Source organism: Plodia interpunctella, chromosome 10 (genome assembly GCF_027563975.2).
Source record: "Plodia interpunctella isolate USDA-ARS_2022_Savannah chromosome 10, ilPloInte3.2, whole genome shotgun sequence".
Lineage (NCBI taxonomy): Eukaryota > Metazoa > Arthropoda > Insecta > Lepidoptera > Pyralidae > Plodia > Plodia interpunctella.
In genome coordinates this window covers 2,909,035-2,921,328 of record NC_071303.1, presented here as the reverse complement: position 1 = coordinate 2,921,328, position 12,294 = coordinate 2,909,035, and the positions used below count along the sequence as shown (strand labels likewise).

Sequence of the window (12,294 nt, the reverse complement as noted above, 5' to 3'; positions counted from 1 at the left end):
TATCTAACGACAGGCAAATCACATCTTCCCAAAAATGGGCCTCATTATTAAAAATTATCTTGATATGTACGGTTGATTTCATATAGGAGATATTTATTTTTATATAGTAAAACTCTTATGAACTTTCACCACAGACTGACTCGCACTCAGAAAGCGATGCTAGAATCCTGCATCTCCCCCTCCCCCAGCCCCGCCCCCGCCCCCGCCCCCGCCCCCCGCCGCGGCCGCCGCGCCAGCGTCCGCAGCGGGGTCAGTGACCTCAGCCGGGACGACGACGACCAGGCGTCCATCTCTTCTGATGCCAATACCATGGACAGGATCGCGCTGTTGGATAAGGAAGATTTTGAAGGTAAGTTGTCAACTTATTTTAGAACCAGTATTATCGTTACAATAAGCTATGTGCGTAGTGTAACTTTGCTATTATGTCTCACTATCGAGTCGATTCAAAGTGAGACGCAGCGACAACCACACCATGTGGTTGGTTCTTACTATCCAGTAGTAAGAAGTAAAATGCAAACTCGCACTTCATCCTCTCTTGTAGTTTTACCATAGGACCTATATTTTTAAATAACATTCATAATATGTTCATAAAAAAATCTCTTGTTTTGTATATTCGGCCGCATGTCAAGTTCTGCATGGATCTTTATATCGCGATAATAAGGGCGAAATTGCTATAAATTTGAGATGTCCACCTATAATGTTGTGATGTTGACTGTACAGATAAAATAAATGTAAAAATTCTTAATAATATGTACTAGTTAGGAATAAATGCTGAAATTGTTTGAGAACAAATTTTAATCGAAGACCATCGAAAGGACTTTAATATATTCTGATACGTTGTTTGCATGATCATATCAATATATTTTTATGTTTATTTTGCTATATAGTTTTTGCTATCACAATACTTACAAACAGATATTTTAAAAATTTGAAACTAACCAAAAATCTATTATTTTTACTTTCAAAACTTCATTTTTATTTCTCGCACAATATTTTGAATGCAACTTTTTGACATTCCGCATTTTCTTTTTAAATTTCATTTCCCTGTTTGTACTAATACCTCGCACAATAACTGCACTGGGCACTGTATAGGGTCGCCGGACCGCGAAGAGCTCCCATTGGCTGGATCACCGGACTCACTCGCGACCAACGCCGCGCGGAAACGTGAGTACGCTTAGCATGGCTTCTTAGTACGCAATGTTGTTATTATTCATATCCAGCACGTTCACTGGAAATTGTGTGGAAATGTAACGCACGGGTACACATGCATGCTTTACAATTTTATACAAAAAGTGCTGCACACGATTTCGTTGTACATACACGAATATTTGTGAATAAGAGATATTTGAGAATTTAAAGGCCCGCTTTTAGATTCTCTATTTATTAATTAATTAATATTTGTGTATGTGTATTTAGCAAATACATAACATTTTGCAGAAAAAATTGTTGGTAGAAAACGGATTTTTAATGAACTATTTTTTTTTAACATTGCAATACCAAATCGAAGTATTGCCAGCCAAGAAGATTCAGCGCCCTCACTTATTTTTAGAAACAGACTTTACAAACTTTCTACTCTTTATAAACAGATTGTGCAATTTAATTGAGTTAAATTTATTTACTTCTCTCTTATGGGAGAAAGAGATTTCCTCGCGTTTTTCCGATTGCATTTGCACGCCTGAAATAAGTAAACTGTTATAATTTGGTGTTTCAGCACGCATGGCAAGAGCAGCTTCAGAATCGCGATCTACTCCAAAAGCGGCCAAGATATCCAGGAGAGTCTCCGTGGATATCGGTAATTTATTTACACATTTTCTAAATAAATCGTGAAAACTGCATCGAAATCGGCGTAGAGACACATATTATTTTGCCACACTAATGCGTTATCTTAGTAGTATGTCTGATATATATATATTTCAGACATACTTAAGTCTTTGTTGTCCTTATTTTAAATTGTTTTATATATATGATTTTGGTTCGTATGCGTCTAAATACTTTGCGTCCATCCTCTGCTCTCTCTCATCCGCCGCAACATGAGTCTGACTTTTTGCGAATGATTAGCATATAAAGAATCCATGCCAGCATCCGTAGACATGCCTGTGTAGTACAACACAATAATAATGATATGTCTATTCGGTGTCCAGCGGCGACGCCCCCGCCGGGCTCCCCCGCGCGCGGTCGCCGCGCGTCTTTTAACCGCGCGTGCGAAGCGCTGCACACGCCCAAAGGTTCGCGGCGCACGTCTACTGATTCCAGGGTGAGTTGCTCATAAATACTTGGCGATATCATTTATTACGTTCCTTTTATAGTGTTTTTTTAAACACGCTCCTCAGCTCATTACATGGAACACAACAACTTTCAAAAGAAATAAATAGTGAAATTAAAAATGAAAAATTTCGACTTTCCACACTAAGTTCGATTACATTTGAATAGAGACCAAACATTCATTCACATTCTATGAAAACATTCAACATTCTATGAAACTAAGCAAGCTTCCGTGAGCTAGTAATCCTAAAAGACACTTTCTGCCAAACCGTGTTGTGCGTTTGTGGAATTCTCTGCCAGAAATTGTGATAAATGCTCCTAATATAAACACTTTTAAAAATAGACTTCATGAACATTTAAAGACACAAGTGCTGTGATATACACGCATCAGCTTTAAGCTGCTAGTGTATTAAATAAATAATAATAATAATAATGGTAGACTGCCTCTAAACCGAAAGGTCCCAGATTTGAATCCTTCTGGTGGCGCACGACACTCAGCCATGAGGAATACTGTAAGAAGGTATAAAAACTATTACCCTTTACAGAAGGGCGCCGAAAGTCCCCCCTCCCCCGTTACCCCGGCCTCCACCCGCGCGCGGCGTCCCTCCGCTGCCAGCACTGAACAAACTCATACAGAACCCGGGAAAAGGTAAAATCTGTCGTTATACATATTTTTAAAGCGAACATTATGGGTCTCTTTCACCACTTTCAAAAATATATTGTAATCTGACAGTTAAACTTCTAGATTATCCTGAAGTTATTTGCCAGGTAGCCCTCTCCAACACTTTAACACTATCTGTTCGATCAGATATCAGATACTTTATCAGCAAGCGGCAACACAGGCCTAAGATTTATAACCAACATTTAGCAGATATAATAATAACAACAAAATGTTTTCATAAATATTTGTCTCTTTGTGTTTTCAGATCACGTAAAGCGTCAACAGCAGATGAATCAAAGGATACTAAAAAGAAATAGTGATAGTTTAATTTATTTTTCCTTATTTTTATTGTAAAGGTTTATATAAGTTTGTTTTGCATTTAACCAAGTAAAAATGTGATACATCATAAGCTTTCGTTTTATTATTTTAAACACTAAAATGCGATAAGATGTCGAGAATCATTGCGGCATTGTACCAGTTTATCACAAGTCTTACATACGAAAGAGATAGTACAACTAATTCTGTCACGCCCGAGGTTTGTGAATGCGAAGGATATAACCCGCTGCGTTCTCCCGTTCAACAGCGGAAGTCTTTAGTTACAAGATAAATGGAAATGTAAAAAAAAATATATACAAGTTAAAACAATTTATTTTATAAGTAATCAGTCGTTAATCACAATTTACTCGTTGCCGACATCTATAAGACGTTTCATGGCCTTTATTTTGAAACTCGAGATCACAAACTTATGTTAACACTTACGCGAAGACTGACATAAATACTAAACTATCATTAATAGTACTTATTAGTTGTGCAACCCAATAACAATAGGTAATTTACATAGAAACATTTCCGATAACTATTTACAATAGTAGGAACGCATGAATATGAATAAATTAGATTGTTTTATGAACAAGCAAAACAAAACGGGGTACTAGAACGAATTTCATTCGAGTTGTTACATATAGATGACTTTAAAAGTTATAAGTATACGGAAAATAATAATTTTTTTACGTAATAAATATTAGCTACTGATTTAACAAAATTTACACCGCTTAGTCTCACTAAAAGCATAAATAACAATAAATAAATGCATATATAATACAGAACATGGTGGAGCCAAATTGGCAACAATATGCTAAAGTTATCTATTTTCATTTTCATCATAACTTTTAAGTGATCTCCCGATATGAACCATATTCGCTTCCAAAGGTAGTCTTCTAGGCAATATGTCGTTCAAATCTACATTGGGCAAATCTATTTTATCACTTTTATATTGGGGCACATTTATTAATCGTTCACATATTTCTCTGTCCTCTGGTTTTAAAGCTGATTTCTCCGTGCAGTCAACGACTTCTCTTTTCTGTCTCGAAACTGGATTTTTAGCACCATTTTCTATTTTTTTATCATTTACTTTAGAAGCATCTGCTTTTAAATCAGCATTCTGATTATTCTGAGCTTCAGATTGTATATTATTTACATTACCATCTAATTTCTGTGCATCTTCGCCTAGGCGATACGATTTTGGTTCATCTTGTGAATGAATATGTCCTTTTTCTTTCAGATCACTTTGTACTTGCGCGTTTCCGTTTTGGACGTGTCGATTAGGTCGGTTATTAGTAACGAATTGTGCTACGTTCGCTGACAACGGAATGTTTTGTGGAACGTTTGGAACATTATCAACTGGATTTTGTACATTCTGAGCCACCTGTGCATTTTGATTACTCGGCTGAGACTGCTGTTGCACATTTTGCACTGGTTGGCCGTTTTGAATTGTTTGAATAATGTTATGTACTTGCTGCTGATTATTTTGGTTGGGTTCATTTTGTTCAACTTGCCAATTATCCTCTTGTTTTCTTAGTTCTTCAACGTTTTGAACAGATTGTGGTACATCGTTTTTAACTGATTGTTCTATTTTTTGTCGGGGTTGGTCGTTATTTGCTGGTTGTTGTGCGTTACCAGGCAAGTTTTGTTCTTGTTGTTGTGGATTACGGACTTGAGACTGAATGTTTTGAGGCTGTTGTGCGCTTGCTAATGGCTGCTGTGGCTGTTGAACATTTTGTGCAAATTGTTGCGAATATTGATTGATAATCGATTGTGCATTTTGGACAGATTGTTGTTGATTTTGTATCGATTGTAAATCCTGTGCAGGTTGTTGCAAATTTTTAACTGATTGTTCAATCTGGGCAGACTGTTGCGATTTTTCATTTAGTTGTACATTTTGCACGGGTTGTTGAATATTCTGGACAGGTGGTTTATTCTGGAGAACAGGTAGATTTAGAATCGGTGAAGGTATATTCTGCACGTTTTGGACTGCATGCTGTACATTCTGAGCAGGCTGTGGTACACTTTGAGAAGGCCCTGGTGCAGAAGTCGGCACTGGAATAGCTATTTGTTCGGGGTTATCTTCGGCCTTCTTATTAATTTCTTGGATAGCCTCAATGGTTTCAACAGCCTTCTTAGCAATTTCCTCAACAGCTTCATCAGATTTTTCAATATTATCTTTCTTCTTATTTTCCGTTGGACTTTCAGAAACTCCCACTAACCTTTGAATAGCCATATCAGCTATCTTTTTAATACTTTCAACGGCTATCTTTTTAGCTTCGTTATTCTTTTCGGCTTCTGATTTCTGCTCCATCTCTTTTTTAGTTTTCAAAATTTCATCTAATATCTCTTGTTGTTCTTTCAGTAGTTCTTTCTGTTCTTCTCCATGTTGCTTTATCGTCTCAATCAGTGCTTGTTGCTTCTTCTCCATATCTTTCTTATCTCCATTGACTTGCTTTTCCTCTATTGGTTTATCAACAGGTTTGTCAATATCGCTGACAGCCCCATTACTAATTTTATTATTTTCACCATTAATTGAATTTAAATCGTCATTTTTCTTCAAATTTTTTGGATGAACTGAAACTATGGGATTTTCCAACTCTTTTAACTCATGTTTAGGTTCTTTTATGGGCGTTTCAAGTGATTCTGGTGGCACCGGGTTCGGGGGGAGAGCCTTGGAGTCCTTTATAACATTTTCGTCTATTTTAACGTCGTTTTTATCGATAGGCTTCACCATCATACTGTCATCTGTAACAATAAGTTTAAAAATGAAGACATCTTTTAGTGTTCATATATGTGGATTATAGATATGTACTGGATATTTGAATTTGCGCATATTGTATACAAATTGTTTTAAAAATTCGCCAACGCTAAAGCCAATCCAATACATAAAACGTTCAACATAGTATTTATATTTCGTATAACTATTAAAATTAATTGACATTTAATTTTATATAGATAAGTTCTGTACATAGACGTTCTCACCATCACCGGATTTGTCGTTTTTCTGGAAGAACTCCTCCACCATCTTGTCGATCTTCTCTGGAGTGATGAACCTCTCGTCGTACTTGTCCTTCTGGCTCTCCGCCGCTTGCAAGTTGGCGTACGTGCCCAGCACCATTATTATAAGGCCGAGTACTAACACGCCCTAAAAGGTATTCCATTATAAAATCCTACTAATATCACAAATGCGAAAGTTTGTGAGGATGTATTTGTGTGTATGTTCGTTACTCTTTCACGGGTAATCTACTGGACGGATTGTTCTGAAATTTGGTACAAAGGTAGAATATAACCTGGAATAACACTAGGGTACTTTTTATTACAGAATTCCCACGGGAGCAAAGCCCCGGGCCCCAGCTAGTTATATATGTTATTAACATGAAGTCTATCTTTTTGTACATTTTAGCTTGTCATTCCGAAATGCTAGTAATTTGTAGCCTTTTGAGAAAAACTATATAATATAACAATCTGACATGAAAAAGCGCCGAAAGGGTCCCATTTCCGCTACGTAACATTTGAACGAACTTATTTTTGTAACGACTAAAATTTAAAATCACACAATGTTTACTTTGCAATCATGTTCCATGACTCTAACGATTGCAAAAGCGACAATAAAAAAAAAGATATTCCATTTAGACCCTTGTAAACCCTCCCTACCTGAAGAGTCCAAATAGTATACTATATATATCATTTTCGCCTTTGGAACCACTTTTTAGACTCCATTTTCGGGTTCCAATTTCACTCACCTTAGCAAGCACTCGCTCGTTCGTATTCTTGAAGGTGACATTCACGAAGCAAGCGCACGGGAATATGATACATATGATAATACCGATGGTGGACCCCACCAGACCTAGTACCAACTCTATGTTGGGTATGAGCAGGCTAATAAAGAGCGTCACAGCTATTATGGCGACCGTTATACATCGAAATGAGGTTTCTGGTATCGAGTGGTTTATTATGTGGTCGAGGTGGGACGAGTGCACCTGTTGAGAGGAAAATTATTGCAAAGTTATAGTTGTACCGCTCGTCATCCATACTAATATTATAAAGAGGAACAAATATTTCCTCTTTGGTTTTTTGGTTGGTATGGAACTCAATTATGTGAACTGGATCATATAACATGTCTTTGTATACTTTTTGACTATGTGCTTTATGTACTTTGTTATACTATTAGAAAAATATATATGTAAGAAACAATAATGGCCCTTCTGGCATGATAGGGACCTAAGCTGTTCAAATGAGTTTATTTGTTCTCAGCAGTGGCCATTCCGAAATGTCAGTAGTTTGTAACTTTTGAGAAATTACTATACAGGATTACTGGTATCTAACGCATAACCTTCCAATATGGTATATATGAAAAGACTAACATCTTTTGTCCTACGACTTTTGTCTAAACGTAATAAATACAAAAAAAAAATCCTTTTTTACTTTTCATGTCGTTTCTATAAAACGTTAACTCTATGTTCAATTCCGCTACATAACGCTACTGTACTGTCTCGTGTTGCTTGGCCATTACATAGAGTTAGATGTGTAGAATCGCAAATTAGATTGTATTTTTTTTTATATGAAAAATTAAATTACGAATCACGAAAAGTCGTAGAATAAAAGTTGCTTGTTTTGATGTACCCAAGTAGTCTGTAGGAGGTTTTGCGTTTGATACCAGTAACTCTGTATAATATGAAATTTGACATGAAAAAGTGCATGTGAATTGAAGTACGAATATTCTGTTTTATCGGCCAGCGATAAAATGGAATATTCGTTGGCACATGGTCATAATGGACCATGATTGCTGCATCAAGATCTATTTGGATATCCAAGCAAGAGGCATATGTTGAGCAGTGTACGCAAATATGCTGCTAAGAAATAAGTACCTTGTTGTAGAGTAGAGAGTAGAGGCTGGCGCGGCACGGGAAGATTATGAGGGGGAAGCTGAACGCCAGCGACAGCACGAAGCCCAGCTTGATGACGTCACTGCCCATGGTCGGGCTTAGGCTCATCAAGATATTGCCTAACCCAACATCGTCATCAGACACGTTTAAAATAATTATGTTTTACAATTATGTTGACGTTGTGAGAAGAAAACACGCAATTTTTAACCCCCGACGCAAAAAATTACATGTTATATGTATGTTTGACCGCTAAGTATGTCTGTGTACGTGGCACCGTAGCTCATCAACGGGCGAACCGATTTGGATGCGGTTTTTTTTTTATTTGATAGCTAATTTTTATGCGGTGGTTCTTAGATATTTTTGATAAAAATCGGTTCAGCCGTTCAAAACTTGTACCGAAATGAATATTAAAAGTCGGGGTTTTTTTAATTTGTCTAACAAATAAACTTGTAGAGTAACAAAAATTATTTTTCTCTGTTATCTTTTATACTAATTCTCCATAATGATATTACAGACTACTCGAATTAGCTGCGGCCCGCGGTGTTCCCCGTGATATAAAACAAAGTAATTTGCCGCGTTTAACTGTCTGTTCGTCAAAACTCAAAACAGATTTTCATGTGGTTTTTACCAATGGATACTACGATTCCGATGGGCTGCTAGTATTTTATAAAAATTAATAAATAAATTATGTACCTGAAATCTGCTGCGAACAAAACGCGATGTATCCGAAGACGCCCAGCGTGAAATACACGCCCGTGCAAATGTTGATCGCGTTCTTTGTCACCAAGTTCATCTTCTCCAAGGAAAGTGTGGGCAGAGACTCGAAGATCTCAAACAGCTGCCTAAAATTGTAATCGGCAAGTTTGTGACAAAAAAAATGTACCCTTTTATTCATAAAAAAATTAATGATGTATAATGCCATACTAATACTCTATCTCTCTGTCTGTCTATTTGTTCCTCTTCCACGGCTAAACCGTTGGATCGAGTATTTTAAAATTTGGTATGAACATAGTTCACAATATTTTTTTTTTTTTTCAAAAATCAATCCACAAAGAAATTTGCCTATGTTTGAACGGGGGCTTTGCTCTTTCACGCGAAATCGTCTAGTAGATTTAGCGTGAAAGACTATAGTCTTTCTATACGAATTCTATACAATTCGTATACGAATTGTTATGAAATTTGGTGCAAAGATAGAATATAACCTGGAATAACACATACGGTACTTTCTATCCCGAAATTCCTACGGGAGCGAAACCCCGAGGTGCAGACAGTATAGGTACCTATATCCTATACCTATTTCGCTGTAAGACATCTGTAAAACCCGGAAATAATAAATATAAATAAAAACTCACGTCTGACAGAAGAGAGCCATGGAGAATATGGGCACGCACTGCAGCAGCCCCGACGGTTTCCACAGCTCCATGTGGACCTGCCATTCGCCCGTCCACACCTGAGACGCGGCCTCTGCTATCACCTGCAGTTTTATAACTCTTTATAAATTGAATACGCCCCGGACTTCGCTACAGCGGGAAGTTCTATTCGAATTATAATTCGAAATGACGACATTGGCCCATACTAAACTACTCAAACCTATCCTATCTATCGAAATTTTCCCTGTAAGTCCGTGCCTAAAAGTATCACAGTGGTCAAATCACATCTTTTTCGAAATTCAATCGCAGAACATTCTCTCAAGGGGCGACATTACAAATAGCAAAATAGGCTGTTCTTTTCTGCAATGAAAATCTCTTACTTTTGCAAATAAATTATTTTGAACTTTTGAAAACCTTCATGATTATGATATTAAGAAAGATGTATTGAGAATTGAAGAATTTCTCTCTCATTATTGCATTTGGTCTTGTGACGCAGCGAAGACCGAAGTCATCGTAAAAAAAAAATAAAAAATTCAAGTATTGCCAAGATTTAGAACCGATCAACTACCTGACATCAATCCCCGTTGGAAATGTCATTGTTAAGGTTGTGTGTCTCTTAGCCGTACGACATCGACGAGACAATATAGCGTGTGCCTATTCTAGGGCGGAACCACACGAGAATATGGAGCGTTAATAATTTTGTTCTTAGTCGAGAAATAAATGGTAATACATAGGTGAGACTTAGTAAACGACTAGATTTAACTCATTCACCTGAGTAAACATCTTTTCATGTACACTGTTTATATTGTTTGAGATATTGTGAAACAATTGTTAGCAGTATCATCAACGTCAATGACATTCTTTTATAATAAAAATAATTTTATTCTATGATCATTTTATTATTTTACTAGCGTCCCGGCTTCCTCGGGTAAAACCTTAATAAATCATACACTTAAACCTTCCTCAGAAATCACACTACCTATTGGTGAAAGTCCATACAAAATCCCATCCAGTAGTTTTTTAGTTTATCGCGTTCATATAGATATATACAGACACGACAAAGAGACTTTTTTTTATTTCCTTCTTTTTATTATTAGTTTGCAGTATTGAACTCCCACAAGATATCTTCACAGAAACTTTTTATTCTGAAATCATTTAAGTTCTGGTGTGATAATAGTGAAAAATAAACAGGAAATATTTAACATCATAACAAGCATAAAAACCAAAACATACCTTCATGACGAGACAGAAATAAAATCCAATTGTTGCCGCACTGACATTACTCAAGCTGTCAACATTTCTCAGCAGACCTAACGGCAGCACACACAATAGTGACACCAACACCATTATAGATGTCCTGAAATGAAACTAAAATTTAATGCCATCAACTAGGGCATAAATCACATGGTTCGTTGGGGTTATTTTGGTATGGTATGGGGTCAAATAGTGTTTTATAGTTATAAAGTATAGCAGTATTAAAATATTTCTCTAAATTAATAATAAATGAGAAAGTATGAATTTCATACCTGAGAATATCACTTTGGTTGATGTTGAAGAGTTTAGCTATAATCTGTGGTCCAAGGTCCCCCACAACCACAAAGTAAGCTATACATGTGCCCATCAGGAACCCTATGATGCCGATTTCAACTGCCAACTTCCCAGCGGGGCCAAATACATGAAATGCTGCAATCAATATCTATGATGAAGTGATCATGCTTCAGTTATGATTTTGTCAATAGGTTCAAGGTTCTAATCCTACTCTTTATCACTCCGACACATGGTCACAATCATAATATACTAAACATTGTATTCATGTGTCTATCTACTATTATTATTTAGCATTGTAAATAACTTTTATGGTATAAATCAATGTATTTATCTATGTTTACAATAATCAAATTTCTTATTTAAGCAGCCATCTTGGCCTGAACAATAAATAAACAATGTAATAGAAACAACTACACCCACATGAACACCCAAAATGGCAGACCAATATCTACAACATTTGTAAGTACAAATATTGTAAACTGTAAACCAGCCCAGAAACTCCAGGTGAAGGATGAGTTGCCACCATAGAAGTTGACAAAGAAGGCATCAGTTTTAGATCAATCAGAAAATGCCATTTATACAATCAATTGAACACAATTTACCTAAGAATTCAAAATTTCTTCTTCTAGCAAGTAAAGCTGATTTCAGTAGAAAATAACAACATAGCCTGGAGACGAGTCCCATGAATAGAAGGATGAGGGTAGCCAGTAACACACCACACTGAGAAAAAGACATATTTTACCAAATATTTAATACTAGTTCATTTTCAAAAATTCCCTCTTTTATTGGACAGGCAGCAGCATATAGGATTCGTTTATTTGACTGTAAATGGTGAACATAACAATATCACTATGGAATCAAAATTTGGAAGTTCGGAATACGTCATACGTAAAAGGTAATATATAAATTATTCGCAAACTATGTACAAGGATATTACTATTTCTCATAAAATATATTGCATGCAATAAGGTTTCAAGCTTATTACTCCCCCATTTGAGGTTGATAAGAATTTATTAACAAAAATATGAATTGACTTTTTAGTCTAGAACTTATGTACTTACTTGTTGAAAGCAGAATGGCATAGCCAATATCCCGACTCCTATAATACTGTTAGCTAACGTTATGGACTGTCCCGCTGTCCCCATAGTTAATTTTTATGTTTAAATACAATTATAATAATTTTGTACGCCTCCAAAAGTAAAACACATAAACCACATCACTTATTGTTTTGACAGTTCTACAC

General features: G+C 36.3%; 2 protein-coding genes across 2 annotated transcripts in view; one reads left to right on the top strand and one right to left on the bottom strand.

Annotated features, from left to right (window-relative positions):
- LOC128672788 (protein ELYS-like) overlaps positions 1-3,332 on the top strand; it is a 29,215-nt gene extending 25,883 nt beyond the window's left edge. The window contains exons 35-40 of the mRNA XM_053750182.2: positions 135-349; positions 1,093-1,164; positions 1,712-1,792; positions 2,142-2,254; positions 2,808-2,911; positions 3,189-3,332. Coding sequence (XP_053606157.1) covers positions 135-349; positions 1,093-1,164; positions 1,712-1,792; positions 2,142-2,254; positions 2,808-2,911; positions 3,189-3,240 — 637 coding nt within the window. The 3' untranslated portion in view covers positions 3,241-3,332. The remainder of the gene's footprint in view (positions 1-134; positions 350-1,092; positions 1,165-1,711; positions 1,793-2,141; positions 2,255-2,807; positions 2,912-3,188) is intronic.
- A 221-nt stretch (positions 3,333-3,553) lies between these two features.
- LOC128672789 (putative sodium-coupled neutral amino acid transporter 10) lies at positions 3,554-12,294 on the bottom strand. Its single transcript, XM_053750183.1, has 10 exons — positions 12,113-12,294; positions 11,654-11,771; positions 11,030-11,186; positions 10,737-10,860; positions 9,486-9,607; positions 8,827-8,975; positions 8,116-8,252; positions 6,991-7,227; positions 6,230-6,392; positions 3,554-5,992 (listed from the first exon to the last, which is right to left on the bottom strand). Exons 1-10 carry the CDS (start codon positions 12,194-12,196, stop codon positions 4,065-4,067), a joined length of 3,219 nt encoding a protein of 1,072 aa, XP_053606158.1. The 5' UTR covers positions 12,197-12,294; the 3' UTR covers positions 3,554-4,064.

Excerpts from the sequence above, each read along its gene's own strand:
- LOC128672789 (XM_053750183.1), bottom strand. The coding sequence starts at position 12,196 with ATGGGGACAGCGGGACAGTCCATAACGTTAGCTAACAGTATTATAGGA. Across the intron at positions 8,976-9,485 it reads ATGGCTCTCTTCTGTCAGAC|GCAGCTGTTTGAGATCTTCG; the intron begins GTGAGTTTTTAT and ends TTACAATTTTAG. Across the intron at positions 6,393-6,990 it reads ACGAGCGAGTGCTTGCTAAG|GGCGTGTTAGTACTCGGCCT; the intron begins GTGAGTGAAATT and ends AATACCTTTTAG.